The sequence below is a fragment of the Camelus bactrianus genome, chromosome 8, assembly GCF_048773025.1.
Source record: "Camelus bactrianus isolate YW-2024 breed Bactrian camel chromosome 8, ASM4877302v1, whole genome shotgun sequence".
In the NCBI taxonomy this organism is placed as follows: domain Eukaryota; kingdom Metazoa; phylum Chordata; class Mammalia; order Artiodactyla; family Camelidae; genus Camelus; species Camelus bactrianus.
In genome coordinates, this window is record NC_133546.1 from 50,105,280 (window position 1) to 50,124,404 (window position 19,125).

The 19,125-nt window shown below is 33.7% G+C and overlaps 1 protein-coding gene across 3 annotated transcripts in view; it reads right to left on the bottom strand.

The window, feature by feature from the left end:
- Positions 1-19,125, bottom strand: part of GRIK2 (glutamate ionotropic receptor kainate type subunit 2) — a 926,084-nt gene that overhangs the window by 16,860 nt on the left and 890,099 nt on the right. For all 3 annotated transcript variants that reach the window (XM_074368582.1, XM_074368583.1, XM_074368584.1), the window contains one exon: positions 13,275-13,500. In XM_074368582.1, the coding sequence (XP_074224683.1) occupies positions 13,275-13,500 (226 nt within the window). The remainder of the gene's footprint in view (positions 1-13,274; positions 13,501-19,125) is intronic.

Genomic DNA, 19,125 nt, shown 5'->3' on the forward strand with positions numbered 1-19,125 from the left:
AAAAAAGAAAGAAAGAAAGAAGGAAAAAAGAAAAAAGGAAAAAAGAAAAAAGGGAAGGGAGGAAGGAAGGAGGGAGGGAGGGAGGGAGGGAAGGAAGGAGGGAGGGAGGGAGGGAAGGAAGGAAGGAAAGAAGGAAAGGAAACGTGATCATTATATAGTGAAGCCCCTTGATATGTCAGATGCATAAGACCTGAACCACAAAGCAGCACTCAAAGGAAGCATAATGGCAGTTTCAAGTGACATACAATGGCAGTATATGTGTGGGCATAAATAAAAACTACACATGCACCTATTCAGAATTTCCTCACTAAAAACTAGTCTCCAAATGTCCCTAAATGTTAAATTTTGATTAAAGAATTTTACATTAAAATATCAGTTCATTAAAATTCCTCCCAACAAGAGAGATTAAAAGCTCCTTAGGAAAATAAACTGTGATTTGTTATGAACAGTTAATACAAAACTCACCCAATATTTCAGAGCTAACTTGCTGGGTTTATTCAATTGAGTTGACTTCCTCCTTCCTACCTCCCTTGCTACTCTTCCATTCCTTTACCTTTCCTTTCCTCTTCCTCACACTTTCTCTTGTTTCTTTTCCTTCCCTTCCCCTACCCCCTTTCCTTTTCTCTCCCTCTGCTCTTCCTCCCTCCCTCTTTCGCTTTCTTTTCATCATTAGAAGTTTCTTACTTATAGAACAGAATACACGTTTTAATATACATAGTTGGTTCTAAAGTCTAAATCTACTACACACAATTTATTGATTTGCTCATTTGATGGTCCTTTTCATGCTCTTTACGAACTGACCATTTTAAGTACGTACCCAACATTTTCCTTATCCTATCCATTACATCTATATAACATAGTAATGATAAAGGAAATGGAGTCAACATTGCATTAAAATTCTTGGGGAGACTTATGGATTGATAAATATTATTTATCATTATTTGATGGATGAACCATTATTCATCCAGCAGGCAGCACAATGCCTTTCACACAGTAAGCATTCAACAAATGCTTTTTGAATGAAATGCTGAATCAGTTATAATATATCAATTATGATACAGCTCAGATATGTTAAGATCGAACTTCTGATATTATATATCTTCTCAGGTTCTCATTAAATTCATCAGAATAAGTAGAACCCATAAATACACATTTCGCACTTCTAGTATTGACCATCTAGAATAAGGTAGGGTGACAAATAAGTTATAAATTCTTGTGCCATCCTTGCATTTATATCAACTTTCAGTAGTTTCCACTGGTCAGTGCCTTAATAAGTAAAAGATGCACTAGCACAAAAGATCTGAGGCTATCTGCTGGAACCATCAACTTCCATTCTTAAATTACAGCTCTGCTGGCAATGTTACATTTTATGAAATGGCTCCCTGCTTCCTATGCTAAGATGAGTGCTCCGTGCCCTAAATGCACAACAAATTGTGGGTGCTTTTAGAGCTTTATCTCTTTTTACCATTCTTTCCATGATAAAAATCTTCCAATAAAATTGGAACCAGACCACATTTTCTTGAAGTCTTTTTCTCAGCAAAAGATAGGTTTTATTATCTCTTACCACACTGAATCTCTTGTATTTGTTTTTAAGAAGTGCTAAGTCAAATTTTATGTTTACATTTAAGATTCAATTTCATATTGCTTTTTTTCCAGTTTTATGCTGCATTCAGTCAACAGTGCTATCACACAATATCAGAGCATCATTGTTCTTTTCCTCTGTAGAACTTATTTCAGTTTGTAACTAAAAAATAATTTCTGTGACTATTTGTTTAATGCTCATTTACCCTAATAGGCTGTAAATTTAACGAGAACAGGAATTGTATTTGCTTTGTTAGTAAAACACCTGGCACACAGTAAAGATAGTATTTGTTGAATAAATACGTGCATACAGAAAATAATGTATTAATTACCTAATAGTTGGTCATGCATGCCTGAAATTTTATCTTCAGTTATTTCCTGTGAGTCCAAACTATGTCTATATCTATAGATATAACTTTACCTATATCTATATATGAATCTTTATCTAATCTATATCTAATAATTATAATACCATTTTTTCAAATGAAGCATTTAATATATGTAAGCAACTAAACACTTCATGGGGCCCATTTCAGACTTGCTGTTAGATAAAGGCTAAACTGGTGTGAACGTTATTGTCATCACTCCTTGTATTTTCTTTTGAAGATATTCTATAAAAAAAAATTTCAATTTGATAGGACATAAGGAATCTATGAGTGAGAATCAGAACAGTTTAAGAAGAGTAATCTCATCTTGAAAATCAATTATTAACCCATAGCCTTTTAATCACAGAGTGGTAAGTGAGAGCTAAAAATGATCAGCTTTCCATGATACCTAGTAATCTTTCCACAGTGGAAATCTATGAACATCCTCTCCTTGCTTAAATCTTTTTTCAGTGGTGCTCTAAAGCTACAGAATAGAACCCCAGTTCCTAAAGATGTCACAGAATCCCTCTCTTCAACCTCTGATTTGTCCTCTTCTCCTTAGGCCTAATTTGGCAGCAATACAAACTACAAAGCTGTATTTCCATTGCCTGGAGAGCCTGTTTTCATATTTCCTCCAGTTTTCTGGTTGAACATCTTCATATCCAGATAAACTTCTACTTCTCTTTCCCAACCTGCACACTTTTCCTTGGCTGCCACAAAGACATACAGGATCCCTCTTTGGTGCCATAGCACATGGCAGATTCTCTAGTACAACATTTAATACATCATAGTCTAATGTTCTACTGTATCTTTTTTCCTACTAGATAAAGATATGAGTGTCCTGAAGGCAAGGACCATGTCTGAATTTTTTTTTTTTTACTATTAATTATTACATATGCATACACAGGTGCTAGATTATAGTCAAATAGGGGTGAACAGTGTAACATGAACCCCGGCCTCCTGGTTTTCACTGCAACACAAAACACTTATGTTGAATGACTTTTACAAGTATGGGGATCATTATAACAAAGAACATCGTATTACAGAGCCAGGTAATGGATGGAACAATCTTAGTCCATTGATGAGTTACACAAAAAAAGGGCTGCATTACTTTGAAAAGCAGAGTAGGGACAATAACCCATCTTTCTTTTTGGCTGCCTTTCACCTACTTTTCCTCTATTTTCTTTCCCATATGCATTCCTGATTCAGAAAGTTATGTCTGAGAACGGGAAATGAAAGTGAGAGCACCACATACCCACTTTGTTCATTTCTTGTAGATATAGAGGATAGAACTCGGTTCAGGATATCAGGGTCATGGTGGAGTGGAGCCAAATATAAATAACATCGTTAATGTAGAAATGAGAGAAGAGAAGGAAGAAACCATGAGGTAGATACTATCTGGATTTGGGGAACCAATATATATAGATATCAAGTGGATGTACCACCAAGGACATTATACATATGGTAAATTATTAATTTTTTTAAGTTAAATACCTGTATTCAAAATCTATAACTGGCTTAAACTGGATAGAGGTTGTGTTATTTGCTCTGCTGTAGACATCGAAATGCAATGTGTTATGGCCCTAAGGAAAAGTAATTTAAATGCATTCTACCTAAAGGGATATTTGTAGAATCCTCAGGAGAATATTCAAGTATCTAAGATCACAGTGGGAGATGGTTATAGGAGGCACACAAAATGCATCAATAAAAAAATTCAAATGATAGAGTATGTATTCTGGCCAGCTGCCTTTTATTCATAGTCTGAATACTCTTTGACTTATGTGAAAAAGAATAAGAAGGGCAAGTGTTATCAGCACATAATGAAAACAATAAACTACGTTCACTGTCTCTGACATATTTCATATATAATAGTTAAAATGGCTGGTGAAGTAGGTTTGTAGTCACATTTCTTCTCTGAGTATTAAATCATGAAACTCAGACACTAAATATGAAAATAGAAATAGTTTTATTCTAGAAACCCTGCCTCCCTTACAATTTCTCATCTGCATAATAATCATTTGAATAGTGTTAAGAGTGGAAATGTCAGAAATATTTTTCTTACTATGGTGTTTTCATTCTAAATCCAATATTAAACTTTCATGAATGAATTATAGAAGTTGAACCACTTTAAATAAAATCATCATCCTACTTAATCTTCAAGAACCCAAACATTGGAAGAGGGAATAGCTTATTTTAGAAGAGTAAAATATCCATCCTTGAAAGTAGAGATCAAGTCCCTTTTCCAATTTGGCCTAACTGAACTTTGGTCCTCACTGAATTCTACCACTCTGAGGCCCTGCATTGTATAACAGACTGCTTGTTTATGTTCAATATTATATTTTCTCTATTTGATGTTAAGTTTGTTTTTCCAAGTTTGTCTCCTTAAGAAAGGAGTGATGTATAATTATATTTTATGTTCATTATTTTACAGAGCCAAGCGGGTGGAAGAGTGATCAAATTTCTTATAAACTGACAAAACTAAAAGGAAACATACATATCTTCAGAGATAATCTTCTCTGAATACATCTTGTACTCTAATTACTAAACACTCAAGAAATGTTAAAAGAAGGAATAAGTTTATGTTACTTATTTAGTTAATACCCTACCGTAGAAGTTGTCTCATCTTTGTAAAGTAGATATTGATCACTTTCTTTCCCCCGAATGATGCTTCCCTAACTGCAATATACTGATTGGCTGGTGGTAAAACCCTGGTTAAGTGCCATAGGAAATTATTTCTGATGGTTAGGAATGGATCATATTAACAGTCATCTACAATATAGTCAATATTTCTAAAAATATAAAGAATAGAGAGCAAAAAGGGTAAGACTCAAATAACTTAAATCACACACATACATCATTTTACTTATTAATAAAACATTTCTTCAGGACAGTCATTCAGAATTATTTGTGGTGAAGATGTTCTGATCCAAATGCTATAAATGTGAAATGTTTAATCCTTACCACAATCCAATTATGTAGACATGATTCTACTGCTTTACCAGTAGGGATACTGAGTCTCAGGAAGGCTTAGTAACTTCACCTAGGGCACCGAGGGCACTCAGGTGGAACTAGGATTTGAACTCAAGTCATCTGTCTACAAAGGCCACATATTCTACACAGCATGATAAGAATATGCCTTTCACATGAGGACTAGCAACTTCAGGGCATTCATCTTTGGAATTTAGTACTTACACAGTTCTCCTCTATGCTTTGACTTCTTTTTTTTTTTTCCTAATACGAGTGATTCATTGATCTTACTTAGTCCCGCTAACCAAAGGACGACAATCTGACACAGTCAATCTGGCTAACTAATATATAATAGAATTTAAACCCTTGGCCTTGGAGTAATTACCACAAGACACTAACAAAATAAATTAAATGATCTAATGTTTGCATATGAAATCTATCAGAACTAACTCTGTTTTCATGAGAATTAGCCATTTACGCATTGTTCAGGTACCATTTGGTCAGTATTTACAATGTTAATGAAGGCTGCTCACACAGGTGCTCACAATTCATCAGATTCCCTCGGGAAGCTTCCTAGCTTCCAGCCTGCAGGGTCTGTTGATGATGTCTGTGGAGCAGGCAGAGCTTACTGAGACTTGTCTGTGTTCAGTGACATGGAATCTGGAGTTTAACAAATATGCCAGGAAAATACAGCTTCCACAGGTGTAATTTGGCTTTTTTTGTGTTTAATTCAGGCTCTGAAAATTAGTAGATCTCAATTTAGACTTGTAAAATCACTTCACCAACATTAAAATTATGCTGCTTATGCAGTGAAAAAATAGAGTGCATTCTAATGGAAGGTTGACCTGCAGAAAGATGAATAATTTGCATCAATTTTTGTGCATTATGTTCATCTAATGAAGACAAATGTATTCATTCATTTCAGTAAAGCTAAAGAACTGAAGGCCGGCAATTTTATGCATCTATAATAATGAATATTACAGTACTTATTATATGATGAATTGGGAATTCTAGAAATGGATGGTGAGCAAAACTAGGGAAAAAGCATGCTTCTCATACTGATTTCTATTTTTATAAACACTGGCATCTGCCTTATACAAACAACACGCTTCTCCTAGTACCAATTTTACATCTCTCACTCCATCAAATAACAAGAAATAAAGAAGCAATGAGATCTCATGCATTTAACATTAGAAAATAGAATTGAAGAAAGAAATTTCACATGATTCATGTGTCAAAGTAGTACCCTTCTACCATAAAGAGTCCATGATACACCCTATTGTAACATTTTTTACTTTAGGCTGATTATGTATAAGAGCATTATGAGATAAAAGTTAATTAAGAATTACGAATAGAGCTACAGCTATTTTGTATTCATATTAATATAAAATACGTTGTAAAATTGTTTATAAAGGTAATATTAAAATCCAATAATGAAGCAAGAATGCTTTTTATTATTTATAATTGCGTAAGTAAATATGATAGAAGTAAAATGTGCATAACAATTTTGCATGTGATAAAATTGACTTTAAATTCAACCTTAGTGTTAGAAGGTCTTATACATTCATCTTTACAATGCCCGTTACATTCTTCACGCTTACGTATATTTCAGTAGCTCTCTATGATTTGAGTCATTTAAGTTGGATTTTGTTCACGGAAATAATTATTCATGGACTGTTTGAAACTTACTATTGATTTAACTCCACGGGTAAGGTAAGAAAATTTTAGCATCGTGGACAATAGGTACAGACATGAGCAGAAGTTCCTCCATCCCCTTCTCAGCTGACACATATTCCCCATGTGTTATTAAAGTTGGGAGACACCAATAAATGAATGACGTATGCCACTAGTTCATTGTTAGAAATAGCTTTAATGAGACCCTTCAGACACATGACAATACTTCTATGAGACTGAACACAGCAAAGCAAAATAACACCAACTGGCCCTAATGGATGTTTTCTAGACTGCTGCTCTCCCACCACCTCAAAGCGTGATATGCACTCAACATTGCAAAGAGAGAAGCCCAGAAGCCTTTTAGTATGGGCAGTCAGAAGGGAGGCAATGCAGCTGAAAATGCCATGAAGTAGAAATGCTCCCTGTTTGGATAAATAGATTATCACCTATGGTGTATTAAGGGACAAAACCGAAACCACTCACCCATTTTAAATACTCCTTAATGAAAACGGCTGTGATTTGCTTTTTTGCTTTACCCCGTCCAGAGCTGTTTTATTTTTAAATTCTAATAAATGAAAAGGAAGTTCAGCTAACTTATTATGAGTAAGAACACCTACAACTTCAGAAATCTACCACACAGTAAATACCACATTAAAATAACATAGCTGCAGTCTGGAAAACTATGAAAGGGATTTAATGTCACTGCAAGCTTAATTAAACCGGCTTATGCTTATTTAGCATTTACCTTCACATCATTGTTGATTGCTCCACTAAGGTATTTTTGTGTAAACAGAGCTTCCCTAATTAAATAGCTTATATCTGAGTCATTCAGTGATTTCACAACACACTTTGGGCAGTAATCATCATACTCAGAGTGATGAATGGTGACACGGGCCCCTAGAGGCCTAGCAGGCTAGAAGGATGCATGGACTTTGGGGGGATAAAAGGAAAATACGTATAATTTAAAAATATTTCTGAATATACGCTCCAAAAAAAAAAATAATGTTTTCTGTTTCACTTCCTGCAATTAACCACATATGCCTCCATGACAATTGCTAAAAATCTGAGCAACCATGAAAGCAAAGAAAAGGGAGTTCCTCTCTTTGATCACATTTAGAATATTAATAAAGATAAAATTTTCATTCCGGTTTATGGCTCCTGCAGGTATGAACTCAGAATCCTGGGGAATTTCTGGAACTGATCTACATTTCCAGAACCAAAGCCCATATTGCTGTACTTTGAATATATTCATTTCCTTAACCCTTGCTTGGTAAAGAGCCTCAAATAACTTTTTTTTTTTTTACATCTAAATGCATTCCTTTTTTTTGCTTATAACTAAAGAAAATTTTAGAACTAAGTAAATATAACAGATTACAAAAGAATTCAACATACTTGAACAAGATGATATAAAAGGTAAATGCTAACTAACTAGTTGAAACATGCAGATTATGTTGGCTGAAAGGTTATGAGAAGTCAGAACCTCATTCAAGTAGTAGAGTTGTGTGTCATTGTGGTCATTAATGACTAAATAAATATAAATAATTCATGATGCCATATTCTTAGCAGAGCTATCACACAGCAAATCATAAAATACTACCTGAAATTTTTCTCTCGGAAGTATTTGAGGGAGTGAAGTGTGAAACGCCGCTTTCTGGATTATGCTTCTTTGATGAAGTTATTATGAGTTAAGACTCACTCATAATGTAGTCTTGAAATCATTTTAATTTTATTCTATGCTATGAATGAGTAAAATATAATTTACTAAAGTTAAAAACTTAGTATTATCAAGTCAAACAAGAAAACATTTTATCTGAACAGAAGAAACAAAAATACCCGCAGGTAAGTGATTTGAATATTCATTCTTTTAAATTTAAATTATTGTGTTCAAATTTTTCTCATTCAGAGTTCAGCTAAAAACAAAATATATGTTAAATGCATTTTAAAAATTTTAGTAATTAGACATTTTAATGTATTTAAATTTAATGTTATTTGGCAGTGAAAATAAAGAATATGGTAAAATATTCTTCCTGGTCTATAATTTTGCTATGTCAAAATTTTATTATTATCCTTTGAATTTTTATTAACATCTACTGATAATTTTACATTAAAATTCCAAGAAGGTCCTTATAAAAGAAATGTATCTTTTTTTATTGTGGTATAGTCAGTTTACAAGAAATGTATCATTTGCTATTGCATAATTTTTAAAAATTCACTTTAATGAAAACACTAATACATTACACTATTATACCACACTAATCTACACACTGCAGAGAAATGATTCCACTTAGATATATAATCCAACTTGATTTCTATGAGTTTCTCACGCAAGTGACCTTGCCAACGTCAATGACTATTTTCTGCAATAACTAAGCTTTCCTCAGAAAGGCAAAAGTTGATCTGATCAGCTGCGTTGAACAGATAAAAGGGGAAAAAAAAAAAAAAACTACAGCCTAAGGCTTATAGTTTAATTTGTTTTGTTCTCTCATCTTAACTCTAAGATAACCTTAAAGTTAGAAGAAACAGAAATTCCAAGTGCTATACCCAGTGTTTTCCTCTATTTAAAAAGTTACACTAAAAGTATAGTTTGTATACTTATTAATATTTTAAATTCTTCCATATTTTCTTTGTAAGTCACTACCTTTCAGTAAACAGTGTCAAGGGTAGGGAGAAAAGAAAACTTACTCTTGTATGACTCCAGCAAACTACAACAGAGAATTTCCTTAGAACTAATTAAACTACTATTTTTCTTTTTTAAAATAGTGTTCACATCTGAAAAATCCCAGTGAGTTTTTGAGAATTATATAATACACTATTTTGATTTATTTGTCACAAGCATTTCCTCAAAGCAAGACAGTATGATAGAGACATTCTTGGTATACTGGGATATTGTATTTACAGAACTAACATGCAAACAAACAAAAACTCAACTTTAAGATTTTATATTAAGTATGAGTCAAATTTATTTACTCTAGAAATTTTGAAATTAGGAGTGCTATTATGTAGCTACACTCCAAAGTCCTCACACATCCTCCACCAATCTTTTTCAATTCTCACCACCCTCAATACTCTAATGAGGTCATCACATTGAATAAGGTAAAATGCCATGCTGATCATTAGCTCTAAAAGTTCTTTGCTTTGTTTATAAATCTTGCTGCATCATAATATTTTCAGATGTAGAATTCATTTACTCAACAAATAATTGAAGGTCCACAGAATGCAGGCACTATTGTTGTGTGGGCTTACAGTAACAACAAAGAGACAAAAATCTCTGCCCTCCTCCAGATGAGGTAAACCAGGAGAGGATGGTAAGGATATTCAGGAATCTCACTCCTTTCAGAAGCAACACTGAGAAGTGCATTTATTTTCTCCAGCTCTTTCCAAATGAAACTATGAGACAATGAGAGCCTATCAAATCACTGCTTCTACCCCTCATAAGTATTTTAAAAATATGCTTGGTTTTTAAAATTTGTTCTAAGACATCAGCTCACCATATTTCTCCATGTCATTTCTAGTCCCACTTGAGATCAAACTCTGGGAGTCTGTCAAGCATATTATCTGAAACATTACTGTAAGTTTAGCTTTAAATAAACCTTAGATTTTCCCAGTCTGACCCTCTGATTTCACTAATTTAAAAAAAAGAAATCTAAAAACCACAAATTTCAAGTGACTTGTTTAAGATTACTATAAGTGACAAGGTTAAATCCAGAATATCAGTGTGCAAAATACTACACGATGATACTTTTGAATAGCACACCATCAGTCTCTTTTCTAAAACAGAAATGTGCTTATATAACTTTTCATAAACGAGGACAAGTATACTTGAAAAATTAGCGAAGTCACTCATCACAAATTCCAAATAAATGGTACCTGAACTCATGAGGTTGTTGAGATTTTTAGGTAATTCTTACCGAGGGCAAGTGGTATATGGATCTAACTATGGAGAATGCCAAGGTTTGAACACTCCATCAACACAAAACCATGGCAATAAACCCACGCCTTACTCTGAATATAAGTATGATTTGAGACATTTTGAAAAGATGTGGTCCTCAAGCATTATGATAACTCAATCATTGTCACATATCTATCATATGTTAGAATTAGTTAGAAAGCTTCTGAATTAATACATACATTGGCATAATAACAGCAAAGCTTCGGAAGGTCTTTCCCTGGTACAGGCAATAAGGAAAGTTCAGTTTGTGTAGAGAATTTTAAAACAATAGCACCAACTATCACCACACACTGGCAAGTCAAGGCATGTCAGAAATAAAATATTCCTCCCTTGAAACTATCTTTGGTTCATCCAAGTTCTAAACAATTATTTCCAAGTTTTAACAACCCGACTCTTACTGAGCTTTGAATTAACATATTTATTTCTTATTCTTTAATAAACATTGTATTCTACATAGAAACTAACTTGGAGAATTCTTATTATGAAGCTCACCCCCTAGTACATGTGAGCTCAGCTACACTTGCACATTTTTTGAAGTAAGAACCTCGGGTTCTGGTTTAGCTTTATTTTCCATTGCTTTCTTCATTTCAACAGTGACTATGGAATCATTATTTTGAATCTACTATATAAATTGAGGAATATGCAGTATTACAGGAACGTCTCGGAATTTTCTCAAAGCCAGTTCAAACTCTTTTGAACTATAACGAATTTGCAAAAACTTTACCAAATATGATAGAATTTACTGTTGAATTTTTTTGTGCAGTCATTACGGTGGAAAATTTTTGGACTTCCTAAACATTTAAAAGATGCTAGAAATGATCCCGAAGAAACAAAGACATGGATAGTATTGTAATTTCTGGCATTTATTCTGAAATGGGATTTTTATGAATCTCTGCTCAACTTTCTAACTATGTTATTCATTTGAAAGAAACTTTTAAAAAGTAAAATTAGTAAAATTATAAATGAAGGTAAATGGATAAATATGGCTGTGCCATTTGTTAAACATGAATATATGGAAATCAGTTTTGACCTAGTCATTGAAAAACTTGGAGAAGTTAAGGTTCAAAAAAATCATGGGGTCATTGCTGTGCTAAGCCATTGAGTAGCTGTGTTTTCCCCTTTCTTTAAAAGATGTAATAAAACATGCTAATCTGTTATTTTTTTTTCTATTATACAGTATCGGTTTCCTGTTTTTTCTGTAAAAACTTACCACAAAGTTAGTGGCTTCAAACAACACAAATTTATTATCTCCTAGTTCTGCAGGTTGGAAGTCCTAATAGTGAAGTGTCTGCAGGGCTGCAATCCTCCTGTGGTCTCCAGGAAAGAATTTGTTTCCTTGCCTTCTAAACTAACTTCTAAAGGTCCTCTTCACTTCTAGGATTGTGGTCCTTTCCTCTATCTTCAGTTCAGCAGGTAGCATTTTCAAATCTATGTCCCTGTCTTCCTCCCCTCCCCTGCCATGGTCAGAACCCTCCTAAATTGGTTCATTGAAACCTAATCCCCAATATAATGGTATTTGGAGGTAGGAGCTCCCTGGGAGTGACTGAGTCATGAGAGTGGAGTGAATGAGATTAGTGCTCTTATCAAAGGGGCTCCAGAGAGATCCCTTGAACCTTCCTGGGGAGGAAGGAGTTTCTCAGTTTCTCACCAGACACCAAATCTGTTGATTCTTTGATTTTGGACTTCCAGCTTCCAAAACTGTGGGAAATAAATTCCTGTTGTTTGTAAAGCACCCAGTCATTAGTATTTTGTTATAGCAGCCCAGATAGACTAACACATTCTTTCTCTCACTACTTCTACTGTAGTATTTCCTTAACCGTGACTTTACTTGACTCTTGTGCCTCCTTCTTATAAGGCCCCTTTTGATCACATTAGAAAATCCAGGATAATCTCCGCATTTTAAGATCCTTAACTTAATCACATCTGTAAAGTCCCTTTTGCCATAAAAGGTATCATATTCACATGTTCTGGGGATTAGGCCATGGATACTCTGGGGAGCCATGATGATGCCCACGACATGCACATATGTACTGTAACATTAGCATTTATGCATTCATTCATTTATCATATGAATATGTATTCATGTATATATACATATACATACATATACATATTCATATAGTATGCATAAATTTAAAGCTCAATAATCCAAAATTTTATTTTCTGATAATTATTAATATTTTATTCTGTGATTATTACTGAAAAAAATTTTGTCATATAAAAAATGTTAAAAATAATCAATCCTACTGTAAAATATTCTAGGTATGTTCTTAGTAAATAGTCTGCTACCTCTCTTAAATAAATCATATATCTCTCTTAAATAAAATAAATATTCACAGTGACCATTTGTAGCTCATTCTTTTAGTTAACTAAGTCAAATACTATATTCAGAAGCCACTTATCTGAAAAAATGAAGTTGCAAAAACTTTTGCATTCATAAAACATATTTTAGATGTAAGATTGAGAAGGTCCTTTAGGAAAGTGTTGTGGATTTTGTCAACAGATACAGTAGAAACGTCTAATGACCATTTTGGTAGAAATCAATTTTTCTTTTGTGATTTATTCTTTTAGAAGCAGAGGTCCAAATATCTTCCTGACTTTCTACAGTAACGGAACATACAAGATACATTTGTTTGAAGCAAAATTCCTAATATCCTGTGGAGGCACTGTTTTTTTTCTCCCTTTTCCAAAGAACTAAGATTGATGAACAAAGAACGAGTGGCTGACATAAAACTTACCCATGGGGGTGCCCACGCCATAACCCTTGGAGTCTATGAGGCCGCCAATCTGTGTCAGGTTACAGTTCCGCTGGGTGACGAACTCGATGGTTGTTGACTCCATTAGGAAAGCGTAATCAGAGGTGAGGACTCTCTGGATTCCTTCTTCATTACTTTTGACGAGCACAGACTGCCTCCTGCTGCTCATAAAGGCCCACATTTTGTCATAGGTGGAGATTTTTGATTTCTGGGGAAAAACAAAAAACATAAGGAAAATAGTCCTTACATTCCATGTGATCCTACAATATTTAGGTGAAATTGACTATATTCAGTTTGTTCATACTTTATAGTTGTATTATTAATAACAGAGATACTAAATGAAAAAAATCAAAATCTATATGAAAAGTTTTTCAGAGAAATCCCTCATCGGATTTCCAGGTAGGGAGCAGATTTATTTAACAAGCATATAAAAAAAAGTCCTGATGTTCAAAAGTTCACAAGTAGTAGATCAGAGAAGGCAGTAAAACAGAGAAAATAAACAAGATTAATCAGGAGGGTTCTTTATGTTTGTATCTCACACGAGTATCTCATGTGTACAATTTTATCTTTCAACATTACTATAACATCAAAGTTGGAAGATACAGACACTGGACACCGACTGGCACTATAAAAATTTTAAGTGGTTCCCCACCTCCACTTTGGTTGACTATAAGACAGATGTTACATTATCCCCCAAGGACACATACAGATACAGAGAGGAATTTGTTACAAATAAGGATGACTACGCTTCTGCTGAGACACAATCTGGATACCACAGAACTTCTTTTAACCTGCCTCAGTTCAACAAGAAATCAATCATTTAGGTCTACTAACTAATGATTCTTGGACCAAGAAAATAGAAGAGTATTTACATCCAACTGTAATTTCTCAGTAGGGCTTCGGTAGGATTTATTGCTAGAGGAGAGAAACAGGTTTTGTTCAGAGGCACTGGTAAAACATTAACCTGGAAAAGGTTAGCATCTGCTTCTGGAAAGCTCATCTTTGAAAATTTTACCTTAGTTTAATTCTTATACAAGTTCAAAAAAAAAAAAACCTGAAACTATAAACACAAGAAGGATATTCACCATACTGGTTGTACTGTCATAAAAAATCAAAACTATTTTCAAATAAATATATTTGCAATTTTCTACAGCTTAAGTGTGCATTTAGTCCTACGTATGCCAGGACATAAATGCAGTATTACTCCTTCCACTAAAAGGCAAGTACACAGTAATATTTAGAAAAATTCTGGCACTACTTCAACGATAAAATGAGAAGAGAAACCTTAAATGTACTTGGAAAAATACCTACGGATATAATGAGTGCTTTATACAAACAAGTATAGCTTTAGGGCTAAGAAAGGATAGAAATGCAAACTGCTACTCCAGTGAAACACTAAAACATGCTAAAAGGCCAGTGGCTCAAAGTCTGAAAAGAAGCAGCTACAGCCCTTAGGGTAAGATAGATAGGGTTACAAGCTGGGGCAGTTACTCGGCAATTCAATTGTTTTCAAGTCAAATAACCAAATGTTGGAAGTAGAAACGGGAAAATAAAGAAGGACTATTTAAGGCTATGATGCAATTCTTACTGGAGTAATTAAGAACAATAGTGAGATTTTGCAAAGATGCATTAGTAATTATCCAGTTAGTAACATAATGAGAGTAGCCAGAACAAGTACACTTCCTTTCAAAGGTAAAGAATTTTTCTTCTAATATTTTGGATTTGGTGAGGCCTAAATACAAAATAAAACCAAAATTAAAGCTCACCTGCAGATTAAAGAGACTTTATGTAAAAAATAAAAGTAAATAAAATTGGACACAGTTTTTGATTTAGTGAATCTGTGACTGATAATAAACACAATCTCATAAATGTAATACTAAAACCTTATGTAATCAAAACTGCACATTATTACTTGACAATTTAAAATGTAACATCTTTGATGGAGAGTGATAGTGTAATAGCTTAACAAGGGTATACTCATTGAGGCCCAAATCAAGCAGAGATAGCAAAGTGTACAAGAAGTTATTTTCACTTGCATTGATCATAAATTACCTAAATTCTGTTTTGCTTTAGTTATTGGAATACTAGCAATCAATATATTTTAGTGCTTTAGTTATATGATTTTGAATTCATGATAATATGTTCCATCCATTGAGAAGTGTTTATTTAAATAAAAACTTGAGGACTAGCAATTTTGTTCCAAACAGGGGGAACATAATGTTTACGATGGCACTAATCCTTTAGACAGTATAATTACGTCTTTCTATTTTTTAACATGAAAAGTAAAACTTTTTAGTTTACAGTTTAAAAGAAGAGAATTAGTTTCTTAATAGTACATGAATGTATCAATTATTAATATTTTGCTGTGGTTGATGCAGCAAACACATCAACTTTTTTTTTTTAAAAAAACAACTAGAAACCAACAAATATTTCTAATATGTCTTTACAAATATATAGTTTAATTTTAGATTAATGTGAAATGCAGTATTATTTTACATTTGAAATGTCTAATCTACAATACTAATCTTCAACTGACAAAATGAGGATTTTAGAAAATATATTTTTATATAAAATTCTTATAGACTTTTTCTGCGAACACTTCTTAGAAGGTATTATTTATACTCATTCTGAAACTAATCATTTCCTATTCTCCATTGTTATTTAAGAATCTCTTATTGATATACTTCTGATTTTCAGGAATCTATTGTCTATGATTTGTATACAGCTTCACTCATCTTTCTTGTCTGCAGAAAATATAAGTATTTCTATTATTCTTACATTGTATACTAGGTTTTGATAGATACCTAAATTGTTTTGTGTCCCATAATAAAGAGAAACAAATAGAATATTTTAAATATTATAAGTAAAATAATTCCAAATAAGAAATATTTTAATTTAGAAATATTGACCCACTGCTGGTCACACACATTCTATATGGCTTGCTTGCTTGTTTTGCTGTTATTCTTTGGCACCTGTTTCCAACTGGATACAGTCATCTCTCAATTAGGGCTGTAAAACACAACTCTGTAGAAAAGATATGGGAGATAAGGTAGACTCCTTGTGTGTGTGTGTGTGTGTGTGTGTGTTTGTGTGTGTGTGTGTGATATGTGATGCCATTCAACTCTTAACCTATTTCTACAGAAAGCGGAAAAGGAGAACTGCTCTGTAGGAGCTCCTGGTGATTTTATTACTTCTATAATTTTCAGTGGTAAAGTGACTATATACCTTTTTAAAAACAAAAGGTTGGAACAACATGAATTTTACTGAAACTCTTAAATTTAAAGCAGCTAAGATGGCTTATAAAGTATTTGAAGAAAGTATCTGAGCAAACTCTTAGGCTGAATATGAAGCTTAGGCTGCTGTTTTCTCTACAAATCTGGCCACTCATAAATAGTTGACTACTGATACTTACCTCTATAGATAAATTCTGAATACTGTAGGCCTGAGTCAAAAGTAATGATCACTAATTCTATATCTCTTATAATGGAACATATGTCCTTCTGCAAGCCACTTATCTCTTTTGATTTCAGTTTACATAACAGTCAAATACCTTTGCCAACCTCACAGGGTTTTTGTGAGGCTCAAAATAAGACACTACATGTAAACACGTTATTCAGTAGTAAGATATTTTTGTAATTCTAATGAAAAAAAAATAGCACACTACTACCAAATGCTTGTGTGTTATTTTTCTTAAAAAATACCAAGTACTTTGGCCAAGATGGCAGGTTGAATATCATCTTTGAGCACATGCTGTCTCCTATGGCATGAAACCACGAGGCAAAAGAGAATTGTACAAGGTGCAACAGAAACAAAATTTTCAAAGCTGGAAAGCAGATAGATGAATTGTAACCGAGCTAACCAACCTTTAGAAATCCCTTGTCCCCTGCTAAAGTTTTTGAGGTTGGTATTTTCATATCCCTCTCAAAGCCAGAGTGATCAAACGCCTAACAAAAGTAGAATTTATTGAAACAATGTCTTTAAAACAACTATCTCTGAGCAGTTTGGTGACTGCTTCATCAAACTAAGGACTAGAAGTTTTATTCTCTGGGGAGCAAACAGGAGCACACTGTACACAGTTGAGCTGGGGGCACCCATATTGAAACCAGAAGGAACAAGTTGGATTCTACAACCGGTATTGAGACCAGTCAGCCTTGTGACTGTCTTGGTTCTTTGAATTCCTCCAGTAAAGATGATGGGAGTTTTTTTTTAAGCAAAAATGAACCGTTCCAGAGAGATAATGATAAATAATAATTAATAGTAATAATAATAATAATAATAGCAGTTAACATATAAAGCTTAGCATGTGCCAGACATTCTAAATTATTTATAAATATTAAATCACTTAAGTTTTACAAGATTTCTACTAGGTGGTAGATATTTGTGTCTGCATTCTACAAATGAGAAAACCAAAACATGAAGAGGTTGATAATTTGCTTAAATTCATGTGGCTACTTCCTAAAACCAGTTATCAAACATGGGCAGATTAGCTACAAAGTTCACATTCTTAATTATTGCACTATATCAACTGTGTCTAAAGACACATATTATGGTTTTCCAACAAAACAACCCACTACATCACCCTAAAGTGAAGCTCATATTTTTTCATCCTTAATTAAGCACCCAGAGCTTGCAGTGAGCCTCTAACAGAAAATATAAAGACAAAATAAACAAACTACAAAGGTATAAATGTCCTCAGAGAGGTAAAAGTTACCACATAAATGCAAAGAAAAATATTCAAATGGACTCTGTTGAAAGAAAATACATTCAGAGGACAAATACATTTTTAAAAATCTGACATCAAAATTAGAAACCTTAAGTGAAATGTTAGAAAATAAAGTTAAGGCAACCTCCAGAAAAGGAGAACAAAAAGTTAAAAAGACAGGAGGAAAGAATCCTGAGGAAGTATCATCAACTGATGTCTAAAGAATGAGTTCATGCCAACTACCTAATGAAAAACCAAGAACTTTCTAGACAGACAGGAAAAAAACCAGTTAAGAGACACTATCTTGGACATGCTTTTGATGGACTGGGATATTGAAGGAAATACTCTGGGGCACAGAGAGTCAAGCAACATGGTGCTAGAGAAACAGAAATAGATCAAGAATGACCAAGATGGCCTTACCATTTCCTTTGGCTTTCTAATCTTTAGATGGCTTCTTGCTTCCTCTAGACCCCTGACCTCACTCTTCCCCTGGCCTTTCCAGCATTCAGATGGTCTAACTACTGAGGTCCTTCCCTCCCTTTTCTTAGATCATTTACTTTAGAAAATGTGTAATTGTAAATTCTTCCTTTGCACCTTTGAGATGCAAATCTTCTTTAAAGCCTCTGGTCAGTTTTTCAAGCCAGGACTATATTTCACAACATCCCAGGAGCCATCACTTTGAAATGTAATCATTAAAGATTACATCATCCAGTCTGTGATGGAGAGTAAGAGCCTTGCTTCAAGTGGTAAAACTACCTTCTGTCATGAAGACACTAAAAGTTTATTTTTCCTTTGGGTAAGGCCAATTAGCAAACACAAATGGCAATAATGGCACCCACCACAGCTCTTAAAAGTTCTCCCATCTTTAAAAAACTCTCACTCTATCCCTTAAAAATTCCCTCATTTCAGGGAAGTTGAGTTCAGACTAAGTTCTAGCCTCTCTCCCTTATTGCAATAGCTTTGAGTAAAGTCTTCCATGCTTGTTTAACCTTTGTCCAGTGTGGTTTTTGCTTTGGTAAGTCCAAACTATTCTTTTACTTAAAATATGTATATTGAATTACTAAGCAATGCCAGGTTCAATTATAGATACTGAGGACCAGGGATTGTGAATAATTAACTTGCAAGGACATC